The sequence below is a fragment of the Martes martes genome (assembly GCF_963455335.1).
Source record: "Martes martes genome assembly, chromosome: 12".
Classification (NCBI taxonomy): Eukaryota; Metazoa; Chordata; class Mammalia; order Carnivora; family Mustelidae; genus Martes; species Martes martes.
The window spans coordinates 72,833,985-72,856,116 of record NC_137900.1 but is presented as its reverse complement, the minus strand read 5'-3'; the positions used below and the strand labels follow the sequence as shown (position 1 = coordinate 72,856,116).

Genomic DNA, 22,132 nt, shown 5'->3' with positions numbered 1-22,132 from the left:
CCTTGCCTGCCCAGAGTGAACTTGGGAACAGTTGTTCATTGAACGCCAGGCACAAAAACTGTTACCTAGACATTCTCATAACATCTGTGGCAACCCCTGGTCCTCTACCCCCTTGCCAGTCTCCGAGGTTCTGTGTTGCTCTATCAAGGTTTGGGAGTGAAATGACCAGGAAGAGACCTTCCTGAGAAGCGGGCTGGTCGGTCAGCGTCTGAGTGCTGAGAAGGGCTTTCAGGACGGTGGGCTTGCAGCGTCCCTCTTCCTGTGAGCTCAGCCAGCTACCACGAAGGATGGATTGCTGCGGCTCTGATAAAGACACTGTTCGCGTTTCAGGAGGGACAGTTCTTCATTGTGGGACTGTCCCGAGACTTACAGGATGTTTAGCTTCCCTCTTTCTCCCCGTTAGCTGAAGGTAATCCTGTCGTCATCGTGACAAGCAGAAGTGCACATATATATTTCCAATTGTCCCCAGGGGGACAGAACTGCCCTGGTGGGAGCCATCTGGGTTAACATTAAAAAATGCTCCTTGACAGCTTTAGAGTGTGAATAAATTACCAAAGGAGACAAAGGAAGGTTTGGGAATATCCTTCCAGGTCTTTATGGCTGAAGTACCCACCTGGCTCTGATGAGTCTGATTTGACTGTGTTTGAAGACACGCACTAGAATAGGAGGTCCGTTTCTTTTCGAGATTATCCCCTTCTGTTGAAGATCCAACTGGTGGAGCCTCCTTTGGGGCCTGGCTGTGTGATCAAAACACCCTAAGCCTTCCAGCTTTGGGCAGACCATCTGAACTCTAAGTCCCTGTTTCCCGAGAGAGGTCTGCTTTCAGATTCGGCTCCTGAGATCTTTTCTCCACGTCCTTTTCCCTCTAGCATGTCGTTTTGGGGGCTCCCCCCTTCACTCACTGACCAGTGCCTTTGAAGGAGAAAAGCCACTAGAAGGCAGAATTAGGCAGGGAGGGAGGGCATCTTTGGTTTCTGAAAACAGAACGAACAGAATTACTGAGAACTTTCCACAGTACAGAACAGCTTTGTGCTTATTAACCAAAACAGCAGGGGAAGGAGAAGAAGGGGAAGAAATAATTAGAAGAATAATGGTGACAAGACAACAGTAACTTAAAAGTCAGGAGGGTCTAATGTGCCCCACGGAAAGTCTAGCCTTGAGAAGTCCCCGTGGCTTCTGGCCGTGCGTGGGGCCACCGCCTTCTACAGGCCAGAGGTGGACAGACCGCCCTGCTGCCCAGCTGGGGTGCCTGGGTGGCTCAGTGGGTTGAGCGTCTGCCTTCGGCTCGGGTCATGATCTCAGGGTCCTGGGATGAAGCTCCGCATCGGGCTCTCTGCTTGGCAGGGAGCCTGCTTCCCCTCCCCTCTCTCTGCCTGCCTCTCTGCCTACTTGTGATCTCTGTCTGTCAAATAAATAAATAAAATCTTTTAAAAAAAAAGTTATTCTTGGGTGCCTGGGTGGCTCAGTGGGTTAAGCCTCTGCCTTAGGCTTGGGTCATGATCCTGGGGTCCTGGGATCGAGCCCTGCATCGGGCTCTCTGCTCGGCGGGGAGCCTGCTTCCCCACCCTCTCTCTCTTTGCCTGCCTCTATGCCTACTTGTGATCTCTCTCTGTTGGGTAAATAGATAAAAGTCTTTAAAAAAAATAAATAAAAAGTTATTCTTGCTGCTTACACAAGGCAGAAAGTGACCGGCCATGGTCGTGTTGCCTTGGTGTCCCCGTCCAGTTCTCTTGTGTTTGCAGATGTCACTGTTACGCATGGTTGTTGTCATTCTCAGCAATGACAGAAATTGTCTCTGCACTTACCATTCTCCCCGCATCTTGGGTGTCTTCCATCTGTTCCCTTGAGGGACATGGATAGTGCCTGTCCTGGGCGCTCTAAGGGACCCCTTCCGGGCAGATGCCTTCCCCAGCCCCCCAACCTTTGTTTCCGGGGAAATGTGATCATCCTGGGAAGCCACCTCCTAGCCAGGGTTTCCTGAGCCTTTCCATTCACAGCCCTGGGCCCCTCAGCTGGATGCCAGTAAAAGAGAAAGTAAATGAAGGCCATTGAAATCAAAAGGTCATCGAATAATCGAGTTTGGTATTTCATTTCTAGCCTCAGTACCATCCCACTATCCACCCCAGCCAGCCTCGGTGGCACCCTCACTCTCCAAATGTAAGGTAAGTGCTTGAGCTCCCAGAGCTGTGCTTTCTCGAAAGTTCTCCTTTTGTCTCAAAAAACTCGCATCCTCCCTACTTACGAATCGAAAGTCTGCATCAGAAACAGCTGTTAAGAGTTGCCGTGTCATGACAGAGATTAATAATTTGCCAAGCAAAGGAAGCCAGTAATGAGTGTGGATTTATTAAAGTTAGGCTTTTTGAAATAAAAATGAATCGGGTTTTGTTTTTTTTGGTGGTTTTTTGTTTTTTGTTTTTTTGTGTTTTTAGGCATTCTAACCTCAGATATTTTTGGTTTGGTTTTGTATTAGAAATGTTACTTAAAATTTCTAAGTAACATTTTCCTATCCCAAGAATTCCATTACTAAAAATGTGAGTCAAGCTTGGGGATTTTTGTTGAGGGTTTTTTGAAGGGAATATTTTTCAAGGGTGGGGTAGGTGGGAGGGTTGTTTGGGTGTTTTGTTTTGTTTTTGTTTTTGTTTTTGTTTTGTGACAGATCTTTTTTCTAAACCCAAGGGTCAGCAAACTTTGTTCTGAGCCAGATAACCCGTATTTTCAGCTTTCTTGTCTCTGTCACAACTACTCACCTCTGCCTTGTAGCTCGAAAGCAGACAGAGAACCCAGAAGTGAATGGGCATGGCCGCATTCCGATAAAACTTACTCACGAAAACAGGCAACGAGTGGGATCCAGCCTGTGGGCCATTTGCTCACCTCTGCCCTAACCTACATCACAGTCCTTTCCAAGGAAACTGGCACCTGCCTTGCTGGGTTTTTCATTAGGCTGGAGAGTGTTTTGATGCCAGCTTTGTAAAGGCAAACGTTCCTTTTCAGATTTGAATTTTAGATCAGTCTTAATTGGTGTTTATGTGTGAAGCTCTTTCCGTTGGTGAATTCAGTTTGCATAAAGTTACTGCTTGGTGAGGTTGCTAGGCTTGCTGCTTGAGAAGGTATGGAGAGAATGGAGGGATGAAGATAAATCCGTGTGGAGCGAGGCAAAGGAGAGCAATTAGTTCTTGATGGTTCTTGCCACTTTGGTTGGGAGACCTTGGAGGAGGACCGCCGTGCAGTTCTATCGACAACACTCGATACTCGGGTAACTTTTTAAAGCTAGTCAGCCCGGTGGAGTAATAACTCTAAACGTTTCTGTATTGCTAAAGGCAGTTTCTTTTCCAGACATAAGAAAACAGGAGAGATTTCTAGAAATGCTATTTTTATTAACCTTATTTTTAGAGAATTTTAGACTTTTTGTGCCTATTTTACCACATTTGTTTCCTTATGAGGCATGACCTTGCCCAGCAGTTGGCAGTGGGGATTCTGTGGGAGGCCATGACGGGGTCCTCTCCGGGCGGCATTGGCCTCCCCGGCGAGCTTGCTGATGCTCATTCTTTGTCTCACCCCAACCCTGCTGGATCAGTGTCTGGGGGTAGGGCCCAGCACTCCGTGTCCTATCAGGCTCTAAGGAGTTAGAGAAGCCTGAGATACCTACCCCAGGAAAAGAGAGTTCCTTGGCCCAGCACTCTTGGCAGACGCTGCCGAAGGCATTCACAGCACCCCTTAGCAATGTGCTCACAGCCCTGAGAGGCGCCTGGTCAAGGACACCCTGTTACCTGAACTTTCCCCAGACTGACTTGCTCATCAGGGTGCCTTTTGAGAAATGATGATATGGCCGTGGAATGGGCTTCTCTTGACTTGGATGTTGATAGGTAACCTGCATTCTGAATTTTAAAAATACCTTAGAAAATCCATTCATTTCCATTCGTAAGCCATCCCCATTAACACGGCTCATGGTTTCTCCTTCCCACCTCCCTCATGCTTGTGTTGTTTCACTCACATTTCTGCATTTTCTTCCATCCCTCCCGCTAATCATTCACTCTGCCAACAAAACAGGCCATGCTTTCAGGATGACAGGCCGCCGCACTGGGAAACAACGGCCAGTGGAGGTGGCAGCCATTTCGATTATGTCCACGACCAGAACCAGAAGAACTTAGGAGGAATGCAAAGTATGGTGTATCGAGATAAACTCATGACTGCACTTTGAGAGACTGAAGCATCTCACCTCCCTTCACCATCATAGTGTCCTTACATCCCATGAAAAGTGTCTTGGCGTCACATAGGTGTGTTTGCACAAGTGTCTTTGCGGAAATGTTCTGAGAGATGTTCCCGGCGTCCATGTAAATATTTGCAAACAGCCACAATCACTAGTCCTAACTTACTGTTGACTGCATTCTCAATAAAATGAAGGTAGTTAAAGGCTCAGGAATCACTTTAACATTCTGATTTTAAAATTGGAGTAAAAGTCTGTGTTTATCGTATTGCTATGTACTTGATATTTCTTTGTTATTTAATGAACGGGACCAAATAACATCAGAAGAATATGGGAAGATAGCTCTGTGGAGAGCACTGCACGGTCCTGAGATGACGAGAAGGCCGCTGGGGCCCAGCCCCGGCCACCGTGAGAGGGCAGACAAGCCCTTCTCTTCTGTTGGCCTCCTTTGCCCCTTTCGGAAAGAGTGGGTTGGACTAAATGATCGCCAAGCTCCTCCCAGCTCTACAATTCTGCGATCTATGCAAAGTTAGTATTTTCAGTCTGAGGATCTGACATTCCAATGGAATTTCTCAGAGGAAAACTGCAGAATTCCCTTCTCTAACAGAGGCTTACCCCTTTCAGAAGCTGAATGAAGCATATTACTGGTTAGGTGGGACGTGCCTACGGGGAGGCTCTGAATTTCCTACTTAAAGCAGGTTAGCCACTTTGAATCCTAGCTGTTTTACGAATCACAAATTGCATAGCGTCCGTTTTGATAGAACTTGCTGCTCCAGTACGAGAATAATTTTTTAAATTATTGATTGGTGCTGCTAGCTTGCGTGATTTCAGAAGACGTAATTATGAATACACACTGTCAGAATTTATAGAACTTGAGACTTGGTTTTTACCCTGGACTTCACTCTTTTAAAAAACAACATGCAATCCAAGATCTATTTATGGGTCAAATTCTAGTATATAGGATTTTAATGGCATTGTGCCAAAACGTCCCGTCAAAGGATGGGGATGTCGCGCTGTCACTTTGTAGGTCCAGCTGATCAATGTGTTTTCTTTGCTGGAAGAACTTGTACCAAAATATTTATTGTCCCCCCTTTTAAGCCACAAAGTCAAACTTTTTTTTTTTTTCTTGATAGACCTGAGATCTTTCCCACCAGTATTTTTGTGAAAGCAATTCTTAAACGCCATTTCCATATGTGTAATTGTAATTTGGCCCATTTTAAGCCTTTTTAAAAAATGTATTGACATCTCTGAGATACCTTATTGCTAAAATCTGGGTCTATTCTTGGTTACGACAAAAAATGTGTATATAGAGGGAGGGACTCGGCTACGTGCCCTGCACAGTACAGCCAGTCACCTACAAACTCTCCCGAAGATATCTGTTCACAGGTCTGTTCTGTCTTAGCAGATGTTTTGATCCTCAGTGTTTGTGCTGCCTACAAATAAATGTGTTCCGAATCCTTTAATCTTACTGATACGTTTTTACAAATGTGTTTCCAAGGAATAAAGATTATTCTTGCTTTTTTGGACTCCATCTTCATTTTATGTTGCATGGAAGTATCATTTGCGGATGATGTAGATGACGGGACAGGGAGCTTTTGGAAGCCTGAAGGTGAGCGTGTCAGTTAGGTGACGTGGAGCGAGTTCATCTCGGAATGAAGCTGCTCTCGGAAGGAGTGGCTCTGGTAGGCACAGTGGTTGAAGCATTTCTTCACGTGGTGCATCTGTGGTGAAGGTTCTAGACGCCGGTCACAGGCGCTGAGCTGAGTGAAGTGGTGGCAGAGTGGGTTTCCCCATTACCGTCCTGTGATGAGGGTGCGTGTTTGTCCTGGCTGCCGCTGCTGCTCCTGGTGGAAAGACATCCAAACGTGTGTCTATGGCCCCCTGGAAATTGTGTATACACGGAGACGCCCTAATAAATGCCTTTCTGCTTAAAACAACTTGAGTGGATTCAGTTGTCTACAACCAAGAAGTTGAACTGGGATGCTTACTTATGACCTCCTAGCTAAACGGCGTGTACACTTTTCATCCCTCAGCTTAGTGGGCCTTTCCTTACTGCATTTGGCAGTAGTGGTCAGTCACTCATGGCTTCTTGAAACTCTATGCCCTTGGTTGCTGCGCTATCTGGTTCTCTAGCTCTTTGACTTTTTCCTCGGTCTTTGTAACAGCCTCATTGTTCTGTCTTCCTGTTAAGTGCTGGTGTTTTCCAGGGGTCCTTCTTCTGCCCACTGCCTTTCTCGCCATCGCAGTCGATCCTGCGTCTCCTGCTGGCACCATTGTATGGCTGTGGACTCTGAAGTCATTACTGCTAACCCAGATTACTCCTATCTATGAGTTTTTTACCCTGACATTTTGTTTACATGTCAAACTCATGTCAGAGTCAAATTCATCATCTTTTACTGGAGAAAGAAGAAGATACTAACTGATTCTCCTCTACCGGCAAGAAGAATGTATACGTCCTCCATCCATAGCTCTTTCCTTGCCCCTTTGCCACCCATATCCAGGCAGTCCCCAGGACTGCTCAGCTCCTGACATGTCCCACTCTGACCTTGCAGCAGCATCTTCTCTCTGCATCAGAGGTGCTCTTCCTGGTCTCCTTGACTCCAGGCTCCTGCCAAGCTCCTTGTCCTCACAGTCATTCCGATGATGGACATCTGCCAGAGTTCTCCAGCACCCGTAGGGTGAGGCTTGAGGCCTTCTGTATGGAATTCCTTTGCTGTCTGCTTCCATTTTATTGCTCTAGCTCATTTCGCCCCATATCTTACCCTCCTGTTTAAATTTCTACACCACCAAGCTGCTGGTCGTTCCTGGCATGCACCATATCCTGCTGTTGCTCCCATCTGTGCTTTGCAAATACTGTTCCTTCTGCTGAGAACACTCTCACTCCCATCTCCCTTGCCCAACTCCTGCTAACCCCTTAGATGCCTCTGCTCAGACGCGTCTTCTCCCCAGGACTCCTACCACCCCCATCTCTGCAGAGTGGATTAGTTTCTGTGTTCTGCTCTATGCCTGCCCCTCAGCCCTGCTATATCAATGTTGCATTCACTACTTTACATTAAAACTGCCTCTTTTGTTCATCATCCTGGAGACTGTACGTTCTTTAAGTGTGAGCTTTGTCCCATGTTTGCCTTTGTTCCCCGGTGCCTGATAGATAGCAGGTGCTCAATGAATGTCTGTTCAGCAAATGAATTATTCCACATTCATTCTAACAGAAACGTCTAACCAGGGGCGCCTGGGTGTCTCAGTTGGTTAAGCGTCTGCCTTTGGCTTGGGTCATGCTCTCAGGGTCCTGGGATCGAGCCCTGCATCAGGCTCCCTGCACAGTGGGGAATCTGCTTCTCCGTCTCCCTCTGCAGTTCCCCCTGCTTGTGCTCTCTCTGTGTCCAATGAATAAATAAAATCTTAAAAAAAAAAAAAACAAAACTGTCTAGCTAGATAACAGGCAGCATGTCATCTCTGAGCTGGTCCGAAGGTATCTGAACAGCTGTACCTAGCCCAGGGCGTCGCGTTTGGGTAGGACGCTAACCATCAGCTGTGTTCTGGCTTCAGCTTCATCGTCGGAATATGACCCAGTGTGTCTGCGGTGTTCTCTTCCGAAGCACTGGCATCATGACGTGTGTGGTTACTACAGGGCAGATGATGCTGGAGATCCACTGGAAACCCTGGTAGATCAACAGGGATCCTCAGGAACATGCAGGGACTGTCAGCTAGATGTATGCGCCCAGCACTGTGCGGGTCACTTCACTTGATCTTCCTGGCCACTCTGTGTGATGAGCAGTGTCCTCTTTGCTCACATATGGAAGCTCGGGCTTTGGGTTGAGCGAGAAGCTTGCCCATTATCACACGTGCAGGTCCAACTCCCAGCCCGTGTTCTCGGCCCCTGGGTTTTGACGCTTCTCACCAATGACCATCTCGCCATCTGGGACCCTGTTGATTTCTCTGTATCCATGAGACTATTACTAGATTATGTTGAGGAGTTCACTACCCTGAGATCTGGTTACTAACTGGAAAGCCACTCACCACCACCAGCGTCCATATCCTTACACACCAGTGGTCTAGTGACCCTGTCACCCTTCCCAGGGGTCTTGTAACCCCTAACACCTTACCATCCCTCCTCCTGCAATCTAGAACCTGCATTTGCTCAGGAACCCCTTTCCAAAGGAGCAGAGATTGAACATTATTTTCTTTTTAGTGAACCACTCTTTGCTGGAGGCAATCAACTGCGTCTGTCCCCAGAGCCCCTGAACTAGTCATTTCTTCTGGAGTTATTATCTGCCTGCACCGTCAAGCTCGAGACTCCATAATGAATGGAATTAACTTTTTGCCATTTTGAAACTCGGGTATTTACCAGTCTTGGATCATCTCTTATTTTTCTGTGACTCACTCAGAGTATTGAACAGTGAGCTGACAGTATGGTCAGATTGATGTAATTCATGTGGACTGAAAGACTTGAAATCGTGCCAGGTGATTATCTTGGCCTTCAAAACCCACTTGCCTGTTTCATTTCTTGGTCTACCATTTCCACTGAAAAGGGTTCTCCTTAACAGCAGAGATGAAGGAATAAGGACAGTATAGGAGTACTGCTTTTTTCCCCCTTGCCTGTTAATATGGCACCATCCTTCCAGGTCAGTGACTCTAGCCTCCTGGGTCCTGGTCTGAACACAACTAATAATAGATCCTTTTTGTTGGCCTTGACTTTCTAGCTTTTAACTAGTCCTTTAAGATCTGAGCTCATCAAAAAACTCCCTGAGCAGCCATATTGATCCCTTGGATCAATATTTCCCAAACTCAGCTCTAAGTCAATTCCCTGACTGTACTGAATCTTCCAAAAGGACCAGGTAAATACCTTAAATAGACTTAAGGATGATTTGCCTCTGCTATTTCCCTCCAGGAGGCAACGAGCAAATGCCGAGGCAAGGCATAATGGGGCAAAGAGAGGGAAACACAAACTGCTGTTAAGAGTCCCTTTGCGCATGAAAAGTAGCACATTTTTAAGAGGCCCCAGGAATATCTAAAAGGTGAAACTAATGTGAAATTGACATTCAGCTGAGCCTCTGCAAAAGAAATCTTAAATAATTCTGCAAATTGGCCAACTTCCCCAGAATTAGGGAGCCAAAGAATTGCTTGGACAGCTTACTAAAAATGGAAAGTGCTAGGCTCTGTTTAAGTGGTTGATGGTGAGACCTAAGGAAACTTCATCTGAAGTCTCCAGGCGAGTCCGTGATGGACAAGTGTAGGACCTCCCCTTGGAAAAGCACAGCTTCCTATCTGGTTTGCTTTTGTCTTATGGTTCAATTTGAACTCATTTAGACGCCAGTTCCTTTTTTCTTAAGTAGGCATGCCATCAAAAAGTAAATGGATACATCATAAGAAGGAGCTAGAAATGGCTACTCAGCATAGTTTTGCACTTGCTTAGGTTCACAGTGAAGTAGAAGAACGTGAAAATTCTAGGATTTCTTTATATGGCTTTAATTTCACCCTGAGCTCCTTCTCTCAAGTCTGTCCAACTGAATCTGTCGTTGTTCTGCTCTCCCACTGGAAGGAAGGGTCTAGAGATCTGTATCCACTGGTGAAGAAGGTGGCCTGGACACACCAGCGTAGGGACCCATGCTGAGATTCGAACCCATCGTGGGGAAGAAGCAGAAGCTGGCAGAAGCAAAATGGCAGGATGCTGCCTACTGATGAGAGACAGACTGCAGGCCCGGTGTGGAGGGGTAATTTTGTTGAGGGCAGGAGCCCTGCAGTTTTCCCACGAGGTGAAGTCTTGAATGCTCTGGTGTCTTCCATGCTCTGAATCCCAACTTTGCCACTTCCCAGCCATGTGACCTTTGTTGGGTTTCTTCTCTGTGCCTCCTTTTTGGTGTCCCCAAACAGAATTAAAGGATATTATCCATGGAAGGTGTTTTGCACCATGTTTGGTGGTGGCTGGTTTTTGAGATTTAAGGCCTCAGCAGTCCATGTGGTGAGAGGTCAGAGAAATTCAGTCTCCCCCAAGAAATGGTCTGTGTTAAAGGTTGCTGGCTTGGGATGTATGGTCTAAGTTTAGCAATGGAAAGGGGTGCTTGGCTCCAGGAGAAAGATCAGTTGGAAGAGGGTTAGCACAATACATAAGACACATCTCTGAAACTCGAACAAGCCAAGAGCAGAAACACCGTGGGGATCTTTTGAGACTGGATAAAAAGAAAGAAAGATGATATTTCTGTCTGAGAATACTAGGAAGTAACTATCTAGGCGGCATGTGGACAATGCTTTCCCATCTGCTGACGGCAAAACTGGCGGAAGAAGGAACCGGTGAGACCACTGAGAATTCATTCTGCGGGTACAATGGAGACCCAAAAGTTGGAAGAATTGAACAGCATCCACTCTCTTCCCAACTTGTCTAGCTTAGGACTTCATCTTCTACAAGGCAGAGGAGGCTTTTAACAATTAGGAGGCTAAGTAGAAAGTCAGTAATAAAGGGAACTGCTGTGTTTTTTCATTTATTTTAGTAGGTAATATGGTGGTTAAAAATTCAGACAAAAATACCTAAAAGTTACTTTTCCTCTCCACTTTCTTATTCCCTAGTTCCCTAGTTCTCCCCAGAGGCAAACGTTGTTAGTGTTTCATTGTGTCAATCCAGAGCTATTCCATGTATAAACAAGTATGTGTATTTAACCACTCATACATGATGGTCCTTTAGGCTGCCCCAAATCTCTAAAATTACAGTTTTTCTGCTGTCATTGTACGTTCCGTTTATGCACTTGAGTAAATCCATCTGTAGATAAACTCCCTGGGAACAGGGGCGCTGGCTAAAGAGGTATGTGCATATTTAATTTGGACATTGCCTAACGAAGTTTCACTCTAAAGATACTCTACTTGATTACATGTATCTCCCCCAGGCCTCCCACCCTACCAGAGATTTGACAGGGCCTCTGATCCCACAGGGAGCAAGCGCATAGCCTTAACTAGGTCTTTTAAACCTTTGATGGGTAAAAATCAGAAGGTCCATTTTAATTGTGTTTCTCTAGAAGCAAGGTTGCCTACCATTTCATCTTGTTGAATGCCATTTGTTACATGTTTTCCCTGAACCATCTGGAAGCTCTGCTCTTACGCCGTGCTCTTTATTAAAGACCAGACTGATGAAGTAAAATTAATCGTGTCATCATAGCCTTTTTAATAGCGGAGCAAGGGAACGATGGAAAGAGTTGATATTTACCAGACATATTTTGAAAGCAGATTTCCAGAAACTCAGATAACAATCAGCATGATACAGTGCCCTGGAGGTCAGAAGAAAGAATCCGGACAGCATGAAAATAGCCAGGGTAAAGGACTTGATTTCTAACACCCATCTTTCCGTTCCTGTTTAGGAGTTTGTGGAGAACTTTCCACTCCAACTTCTTAAATACTCACTCAGACTTTGTGAATTTCCCCGGTGCATTGGCTGCGGAAGCAAGGGTTTACTTTCAGTCACAATTAAAGTCCTAATTGAGCAGGTCTAAAATCCCACTGTATCCCAAGACTTGCCAGCGGTTTTATTGCTGGAAAGGCTGCAGAATTTAAAACACCCCCAACTGCTGTAGTCCGGGCAGTCCGCTAAGCAGGGTGAGAATAATTAGAGGAACATCCCCGTAGGCTCGTGTTGTAAGAAGACCACAGAACCTACCTAATCATCCCCTCCTGAATTGTGAATGGCTTCAACAGCCACTTTCTGCAACAGAAACCTCAAAAGCAAGAGCTGTTGCTATGCTAACGGCTAAGCCAGCTTCATCCCGCAGCTGAATAATAGAGGCTGTATCTATATTCAAGGCAATTAAACGGGCCCTTAATATTAGGTCCAGTGTATAGCTTCAGAGGCTAACCAAGGATGTTTACGGGAGAAGCTTCTGGAAAACCTACAAGAATTGTGGAATGGAGAAAGGATCACTGGGGGAGATTTTAAAACACAAAAACCGAAATAGATGAATCCTCCTCTGTATCACCTCAGGAACACATACCCAGTGTTCCGCTCCCGCTCCCGCTCCCGCTGCTGTCTTGTGCAATTAGAACGTCTAAAACCTGCCCTTAACAGAGCGTGCATTTTCTTCATCTAGCTTGAACTTCATTCTGGAATGAATAATAGTTTAATTTCATTCATTCTGATGAGTTGGATGGTGTCTGCCGAGTGGAAAAAATAACACTCAACTCGTGCCCAAGCGGGCCATGGCTCTTTCACGGTGCAAAGACGGGCTCCTTAGACGTTATCCTGCACAGCTCGTAGCTGCGTGTTCGTGGCAATGATTGTTTTTGTCTTTCTGCTCTTTGAGGCCTCCCAGATGATACTGTTTGGGGATGCATTTATAGCAGTGGTGAGGGGTGAGTCTGTTAATGTCACTACCCACCTGATCAAAGAAAATCTTCATTGAAAGCAAAAAGTGGACCCCGGAATGCAGAAATGAGAGCTCCCGCACCAAAAGTCCGAGAAGGGAAAGCACTGTTAGATTTATTACAAGTAGATGCTGTAAGAGAAAACAACTATATTTGTGTCAGTATTTTTTTTTTAAAGGCAGGAAAGAGATTGAATAAACTCTTAGTCATGAGCCTCTGTACAAAAATGCACTCATGAAATATTTATTCCTTGGGCTCAGATCCTGAAATTGATCCGGAATTGTTAAAATCCTAGATTTCACCACAAAGTTTTTCTAAAGCCCTTCCTTACAGCTTCTCCGTGCCTCAAACAATCAGAGAGACATTATAAACTTAGTAGGAATCACGTTAGGTTAAAATGGATTTTCTAGCAAAAAATCTATCAAGGTCTGCCTACCCACTTACAGCCATTTGGTAAAACCATTTGATACCACTTTCACCAAAGGAAAATTCCAGATTCAAAGATGGGGACACATACCCCAGTACTTTCTCTCACACAGGACAGATGCAGCCACCAGGAGACATGAAGATCCTCTCATCGCTCCTTAAGATGTGGAATGTTCTACAGTTTTACAGAGGCTGTTTAGTGTTAGGAACAACGAGGAGCTCCTGACCAACGTGAAGCTTTTATGAATAGACACTTGATAAATTACCTAAGGAGAATTAAACTTTAATGCACTACAACATTTATTCAGCAAATATTTACTGTGTTTCTACGCTGTGCCAGGTACTATCATAGGCACCAGGAATTGATGTTGAAGAAGACGCTGCCTTTGGTTGTAGGCAGTTAATAAACTAGTCAAAACAACAGCTACCAATCTTACAGACTCAGACAGCACCTGAGCTAACACAAGAATTAGTTCCAGGTTGATTGCTTGGAAGATGGCTTGAAAGAAATACAAGTTGAGAAAATTCCCATCTGCCCATTAGTCTGTATACAGGAATCTAAACTGTGCCCCCCCCCGCCAAAGAAATATATATGTGTGTGTATGTGTGTGTGTGTGTGTATACACACATATATGTGTATATGTATATATACATATAGATACATGTATGTATATGTATGTACATGTATGTATGTGTGTGTGTATATATATATAGTTTGACCTTTTCGGACAAGAGAAAAATGAGGTCGGTTCATCTTTTCTCTGTAGTCACTTAAAAAAAAATAAAACCACTAAGTTACTGTAAGAAATGATCCCTAGTTAACAGACCTAACATTCCTAATGTGTCCCCTTTCTGAGATGTTGATAATTTTCTTCTCAAACCCATTATGAAAAAGATGCAGTCTTTCAAATATACTCTCTTCTTACGGCCAAATAGTGCGCTTGCTTGCACTGAATGTAATAAGAACTTGTAGCAATATGTTTGTCTAATGACCCACTCTGTTCAGTCTCTACTAAATTAAAATTGATGTAAGTGACAAGTATCCTGGAAACCATGGTGAGTAAATGCACCTTCTCTCATCTCTCGGTCGGACATGGCACAAATCAAATTATTTCATTGAGCTGTAGTTCCTGGCATATAAATACATAATGACTGTTTGGCCAAAAATGCAGTGTCTGGGGCCCAGATAAGTGAAATAGGTTACCTGAGGTCACATAGCTAAGCCCTAACAAAATCAAAGCTAAGTGCCCGCCAGTATTCTTTTAATGTCATTGTAATGCTCCTTTCATCCACTGGCAAAGCAGTCTCTCAGCGCTAAAGAGAGCACTGGGCTCTCGAGTCTGGTTTTCTGAGTTCAAATCCCAGCTCTGCCATTGACTAGCTGTGTGACTTTGAGAAAGTAAGTAGTCTCTGTGTTACCATTTCCTTACCTGTAAGATATGGGTAATAATAATTGTCCCTTCTTCAAACGGTTGTTAGAGGATTAAATACTTTAATAGACAGCACAGGGCTGGGCAACCAAAAATGTTAGCTTTTGAGTTTTTTCCTCTGTGAGTATTTAGAGAGCGTGATTAATGCACCAGTGTTCAGCCAGGAAGTCTGATTCTGGCTGACACCATCTGCTGTAAAAACATGGTAATTGAGGAGATTCTGCTAAGAGCCCCAATTGGAGAGCCACAGTTCAGGCTGATGGACAGGATATGGACTAGTGGAAACTTCTTCTTGTCCTTGGCACACATAGAAAATGACCTATTTGTATATAGCACACTGGGGTAAGCAGATAAGACCCTTTGAGCTGTAACCCATCCAAAGTCCATTCGCTGGGAAGCTCTGCCGGGATATTTGTTGATATCTCCCTGATGCTTTCACTCTGATTGGGAACGTGGACTTGTCCCCACCTAGGCTAAAAGCAAAACAGGAGCCAGTTGGCCCTGACCAGGCTCGTCTAGAGTATTTAGAGAGCTTGTGTGCTGTGTGGCCTACCTAGAAGCTGGTCCTGCCTCAGGACCCCTGCTGTGGAGTTAAGCCAGGTGTCATGAACAGATAACAGAGTAACTCTGAGTCCAGGCAGCATGCATACCTGCAGTGAGAGATCGAGACGTGACCCTCAGAGGATACTCGCTCTGTTTTCCTAGGAGAGACTTTGAGCTGGCACAGTGCAGATGGGGGATTTCTTGGCCATCCAGACATTGGCATTTCATTAAAAGTAGAACATCTGTTGATTTCTTGGCCTTCCTGCCTGATTACTTAGCTGTTTGGAAGGTAGAAGAAACACCGCCCATATTATTGTTATTAATTCTGGTCAGCAAGGAAGACTAGGTTGGAAATGTGTGAGTGGCGAGATCCTTGGGGGAAAAATGACTCTTACGTCTTGAAATCGTTAATACAAAATGAGAGGAGCTCAGGGTTTAATCCTTCATGCCAAAGAGAACATGGGTCTAAAAGGGAATATTTTTTTCATACGGACTGTGAATATCTATCATCGATTATCTGAAAGAGAAAGGCTTTTAGGGAGCCACAATTTAAAACAGTATTTTATCTTATTTTTTTCAAGATTTTATTTATTTATTTGATAGACGGAGATCACAAGTAGGCAGAGAGAGACAGGGAAGCAGGCTCCCCGCCGAGCAGAGAGCCTGAGGCAGGACTCAATCCCAGGACCCTGGGATCATGACCCAAGCAGAAGGCAGAGGCTTTAACCCATGAGCCATCCAGGCGCCCCTAAAACAGTATTTTAAATAGAAGGAAGGTAGAACATATGAAAGAATGAAGGGGTATAGACCTTTTTCTAAAAGGACTTTTAAAGTTTCATAGATATATGGCTTAGTTGGGGCAAAGATGAACAGTTTAATGACAGCCATTCTCTTTTTTTTAAGATTTTATTTTTAAGTAATCGATAGTCATTCCGGAGGATGGTATATGAGATTAACAGGACAGAAGAAACACTCCTCAACTTCTGTTTTGCTTTTCTCCTTTTTTTTTAGTAAGGAAACCAGGCAAAATACTAACTGCCCAGGGTGAAAAGAACTAAGAGAAGGAAACTGAAGTCCAAGACGAGAGAACAGTCAGGAAATTAGTTCAAGCCTTCAGACTTAGAGAAATGGCCATGGGGAATAAGGAAAGAATTCGGTATGTCATTGCTGAGTCAGCATCACTACGCTTTGAAGAACTACGGAGTCTCGGGGAAATGCCAGAATGGACAGGGAAATGTCATACAGGTTCTTGAAAATTGTTGGTTTAAAAACCGGACTGATGAGCTTGATGGTGGTATCAAAAAAGAGTATTTTTTAAGCACTTAGTTAAGGAAGTAATGTTCAGTTAGGATTAGCAGGATTCACTCAGAATAAGGGGTGCTAATGTTGCAAGATTCTTAGTAGACTGAGAGTAAAAGGACCGTGTCTAACCTGGTTAAGTAGAATTTGTCAGACACCAGACTTTAATGTTGAAACACTGGGTAATGTACGCACTTCAGGAATAAGAATGGCTGTTAATATTCAACACCATTTTGCAAGCCTTACCAAAGCAATAAGCCAAGAAAACAGAATAAGCAATAAATACCAGAAAAGAAGAAACAATTTATGTGATTATGGAAAATACAAATGAATTACAGTTTATAAGAGAGGTTAGCAAAGTGGCCAGAGGCAGAAATATCATAAAGTCCATAATTTTGTGTATCTAGTAGCATAAAATTAGAGGAACTAAAATAATAAATGAAATCTTATTTTCAATTGTGACAAAAACTAGGAATTAAATTAATAATATATGTTGCTTACCTTTGTGGAAAAGCAAAAAATTCTAACTGATGGACATTTAAAAAGATCTGAATAAAGGGTGAAAAGTACCCTATTCCTTAAGAATCCATTCTCTCAAATCCATAATATTTAATGCTCCAAATCAGAATTCCAGTGGGATTTTTTTTTTTGGTAGTAACTTGAGTTGCAAAATAATCTGAAAGAGTAAGTGCATAACAATAGTCAAGAAAAAAAAGAAGAACAATGGTGTGGGAAAGGGAACAGGATTTGTCCAGTCAGATATTTAGAAAATACACACACACACACACACACACACACACAAGTAATTAAGACAATCTGGTGCTGGTTGAGTAACAGAGAAGAAGGTCAATAAAAATAGGAAAAATCCAGAAACACACATAAATACACATCCCGTATTTTCACCATAAGCATCTCCAACAAGCATTTTCGCTGCAAACATTTTCTTTGCACAACGACTTGGCTGTAAAGTAATTTTGCCCTAAAAGATAAAATCATGATAAATAAAAGAGGGACATTCACTTAAAAAGACATTGTGGAACATGAAAAATTGAATAACAAAAAAAAGTGGAATAACAAAATTCTAAACACTTTGTTGCAAAATAAAAAAGTATTTGAATACATCAAAAATCTATAGCCTAGAGTCATAGCAACACTGTACAAATAACTGATTTTATTTGGTACATTGTACCTGTGTGCTCGTCTTCAAGGTCTACTGTTCATAGTATTACGTACATGTATTTTCGGGGGCACTGATCGATCTCCTTAGTCGGCATTGCACTTTTACTTTTGTCCCCACAATTTCTGCCTGGGCTAACAGAGGTATCCGTTTCCAAGTGCTAGGACCCACATTTGCAGCTGAGCTTTGTATTGTTTCCTAAAAGCTTTCTACACTGTTTTTTGTTCTTGGCACACTGTCCCATGACTGTCGCTAGATGTTCCCAAGTTCCATGGGAAAAGTGGAAGAAATGCTAAGGCTGTAGTGCGTTTGTAGCTGAGCTTTCTTAATGACGTTGCAACTGGTGCATTGTCTTCTGGCCTAGTGGAGTGTGTGGTCTGGCTCTTACAGGGTCTTCTTTCACACTTTCAGTAAGTTTTATCACCGAGTTTTCTATCAAGCTGATATACGTAGTTATCATCCACCCCATCGACTCATCACCGTACAGACCATGAAGAGTGCTAGCTAAGATTAATATGATAGAAAAATGGGAACTTTGCCAATGGAGAAATGAAACCGAACTGTCAGCCAGTTGTTTTATATTTACAGCAGAATCCTCTTACAGCCAATTAGATATGTGGTGAAAACGGGCGGGACTTCTTGCAGTGGAGATGCACATGGCGAAGGTGTTTACGGGGTAACTACCTAGCAGCACCCATGGTGGATTTTGTATATCAATCCAGGACAGTCAGGAACACGGATACTGCACGAGGCATATCTTACAGAGGGAATTTCATGCGGGGAATTGCATAGGAATTGAAGAACTAGAACTATGGTTGCATAGGAATTGAAGAACTAGGAAGCTAAACTGGACAGTGAGACAGGCCAGAGATTAGCAACACTAGAACTAGAGCTGGAGGAACTGAGGGAAGCGGCCGTTCCAACGCCCAGGGGCTGGGGCCACGGGGAACTCACAGCTTCTGCTGGAAACATCACCTGAGGCGGAAAGAGGTGGGGAAGGAACACCTTGACTTCTCTCCTTTTCCCACCTTCCAGGCTCTGCCAGTGCCTCCCACCGGCCAAGCCTTCATAAAAGCCAGAGGGCAGGGAGCCTGGGAAATGTATTTCCTTGGAAACACAGCAGGTCGGGGCACAGCAGAGCAGGGATCTGAGAGCTCTCGGGAAAGTGACTGGCACATGCAGAAGATGGCATTTCAAGTTGGTGGGACAAGGATGAATTACTCCCTTGGTGATGTTGGGACAACTGCCTCCCCGTTTCAGAAAAGAAAAATGAGAACTTTCCCTTACAATATGCACATAAGCTCTTCTTCCCTGTTGGCTCTTCCCCAGGCTTAGATTAGCTGCCCCTCCTCGCTTAAGCCTCATCAAAGCACCTGTCGCACTGCCTTGGTCTTGTTACTCAGCAGTGGGCTCCTTGAGGGCAAGGACAACCTCTCACTTGTCTTTGCACTCCCCTGCCTACCACCGTGCCAGGCACAGGAGTTGGCACTTAAATATTTATTGAGTGCATTGATATCTAATTTTCTTTTCAATCTGACCAGTATTAGTTGAACACCTGCTGTGTGCTTAGCACAGGGGAGTGTATGAAAACATGTGACATGACCATCTCTGTGCCTACAGAGCTCACTGTGTCGCTGGGAAGGCAAGATGTGTACACAAGGATGTCTCAGGCAGTGCGGTTCTGAGGAGGTCTTAGGATTTTCCTGATGAGTGCATTTGCTGCCTGAAATAGAAGCCAAGACAGATGGGAAGACGGAGCAGATGGGCAGCAAGCAGAGAGGCAGTAGTCCTGGATTGTGTCCCAGGCTCAGCCAGTTACCCACGGTGTGACCCGGTCACCTCATTCCCCCAGCGAGCCCCACTTCCCCATGTGCAAAGTGAAGAGGTCGGACTAGGGCAGTGGGGCTCAGCGCTGGCTGCCCATTGAACTTAGAGATCGATGGTGATGTCATTGGTCTGGGGTAGGGGCTAGGCATGGATATTTTTCAAAATCTTCCCTGGTGATTTTTTTTTAAATCAATTTTATAAAGATACAAGTTAGTATCATACAATTCACCAATTTAAACTGTGCGGTTCCGTGGTTTTCACAAAGTTGTACAGCCATCGCTACAATCTAATTTTAGAACCGTTCCAACGCCCCTGAAGAGACCCGGTATCATTAGCAGTCCCTTGCTGTCTCCCCCGATCCTCCCCAGTCCTAGGGAACCACGAATCTACTTTCTGTCTCTATGGTCTTGCCTATTCTGAACATTTCACATAGACAGAATCATGCAACATGTGGCCTTTTGTGTCTGGCTTTTTCATTCACTGTGACGTTTTTCAAGGTTCTTTTATGTCCTAGCATGGATTAATATTTCATCCCAATTCATGGCTGAATATTATTTCACTCTATGGCTACCCCACATTTTATTTATCCATTCATCAGTTGATGGACATTTGGGTTGTTCCTACCTTTTTGGCCGTTACGATTAATGCCGCTACGAATATTCATGGACAGGGTTTTGTGTGGACATATTTTCATTTCTCTTGGGCACATATATCCCCAGGAGTGGAATTGCTGGGTCGTGCGGTAACTCTGTGTTTAACTTTTTTGAGGAACTGCCAGGTGTTTTCCCAAAGCAGCTGTACCATTCTGCATTCCCACAAGTGGTACGTGGGAGTTCCCCTGGTGATTTTAATATTTGTCTGGGGGTATAAAACCACCAAATGCAGGGTCTCCGTTTCTGTAATTCTGTGATTTCTTATCTAGGATTAGCTCCCCAGAGCTGCCCCCAGAAGCCCATGTCACCCAGAACTTGGCTGAGCTGTAGAGTGTATGGGACAGTTGGCTTCTGAGAGCCCCCTCATCATTCCTGGCCTTATTCTTTTTTTTTTTTAATTTATTTATTTGACAGACAGATATCACAAGTAAGGAGAGAGGCAGGCAGAGAGAGAGGAAGGGAAGCAGGCTCCCTGCTGAGCAGAGAGCCCATGTGGGGCTTGATCCCAGGACCCTGGGATCATGACCTGAGCCAAAGGCAGAGGCTTTAACTCACTGAGCCACCCAGGCGCCCCTCCTGGCCTTATTCTTGAGAGAAAGCCCCGTGAGTTCTCTGTTTCAGCTCAAGACCCTCCCCAGTTCCTGCTCTGCCCTGGTCACAGTTCTGGCAGGATTATTCAGAATAATTATACCATTTTATACCAGTTATAATATTTAATAAATAATCGCATAGTAATATTATTAATATAATACTAATTACTGGGGCACATGGGTGGCCCAGTCGTTGAGTGTCCGCCTTTGGCTCAGGTCGTGATCCCAGGGTCCTGAGATGGGGCCCCTCATCGGGCTCCCTGCTCCCCAGGAGGCCTGCTTCTCCCTCTCCCACGCCCCCTGCTGGTGTTCCCTCTCTCACTGTGTCTCTGTCAAATAAATAAAATCTTAAAAAAAAAAGAAATACATAAATAGAATACTAATTACTATAATACCATAATAAAAAATGTTATTATATCCCATTATTCAGCAAGCAATACATTTTGATCGAGCATGCTGGGGAACCAGGGTCACAGGGGGCAGAGGCTCTGGCAGGATTAGGCAGGGCTGTAAGAGTCCCCCACCCTCCCCAGGTCTGCAGAGCTATGCCCACCCCTAGTATAGACAAAAAAGTCCTATACGACATAGCCCTTGCTAATAGGGCACTCACTTCTCTAGAGTTGGAAGTAGAATGGGAGTAGGGGCTTCCCCTGAAAAAACAAACAGAAGACATGAGATCTGATTCGATTTTTCACTGATGTTTACTAACAGGGCACTTTCTCCCCTCCTCTAAGCCCCAGTGTAACACAAGGCATCAGCAGCTTTCTTGCAGGGTAACCGCAGAAGTTAGACCTGAAATGCCTGGCGCAGCGCTGGGCACACGGGCAGCCCTCTCCTTCTGCACCAGATTTCTTCTCAGCCGCCAGCCTGTGGAAGCAGAGGCTGAAGCCTACGTAGCCCTTCTCCATCACCCTCTGAAAACCAGGACTTGTGACCTTCTTTCCAGAATGCCAGAAGCTCATGAACGTCCATCTCTGTTGACCATGAACACAGAGCTGGTCTCATTTCCTGGACTTGAACTAATGGTCCCAAGACTTTGGGGCTGCTGGGTGCTGCTGGACCCTCTGGTGGACTTGACCTTCTCTGAGGTCCCTGGGAAGAGGGCAGATTCACAACTCTCATGGATGCCATTTACATCATAGTCGATACGAACGGCCCCTCCTAGACTTCTGCAGGGAAGGGTCTGTGAGGCCATGAGCAGTGGTTTCCTTAACAGACCCACAACCCTACAAAACTCCATGAATTAGGATCTCTGGGATGGTGATCCCTTCCTGTGCATGAGCTGAGAGAGTTCCTAGGTCCTCCCACTCCTGCTTAGAAACCTTTGCTCTTCTAGAGACCCTCACCCAACAAGATTCGGGCAGCTTCTCTGACCCTCATCTATTTCTCTTCCCGTTTGTCTTGCTCCGTCTTCCCCATAAGTAGCTGTGAAAGGAAAATCACACATGCATATTTTATTTGACATGTTAGTAAATGCAATTTATCACTCCCTGCATATATATTTATTTCCCTGTTTAACTTCTCACTCTGGGATTCCTTGAAATAAAAAAATCACACACTTTTAAACTTGGAAAGACAAGTACATGACACCAATGCTATAGTCCAAGTCCGTGGCAGACATCACTAATCAATCACAACACTCT

General features: G+C 44.7%; 1 protein-coding gene across 7 annotated transcripts in view; it reads left to right on the top strand.

The window, feature by feature from the left end:
- The window catches only part of EPB41L4B (erythrocyte membrane protein band 4.1 like 4B), a gene marked incomplete at both ends in the record, with an annotated part of 123,078 nt that overhangs the window by 66,728 nt on the left and 34,218 nt on the right, over positions 1-22,132 (top strand). For 6 of the 7 annotated variants that reach the window (XM_080819534.1, XM_080819536.1, XM_080819533.1 and 3 more), the window contains one exon: positions 2,098-2,162. In XM_080819534.1, coding sequence (XP_080675660.1) covers positions 2,098-2,162 — 65 coding nt within the window. Of the gene's footprint in view, positions 1-2,097; positions 2,163-4,047; positions 5,731-22,132 lie in introns of those variants that run through there. The other variant, XM_080819537.1, reaches the window with a different exon arrangement.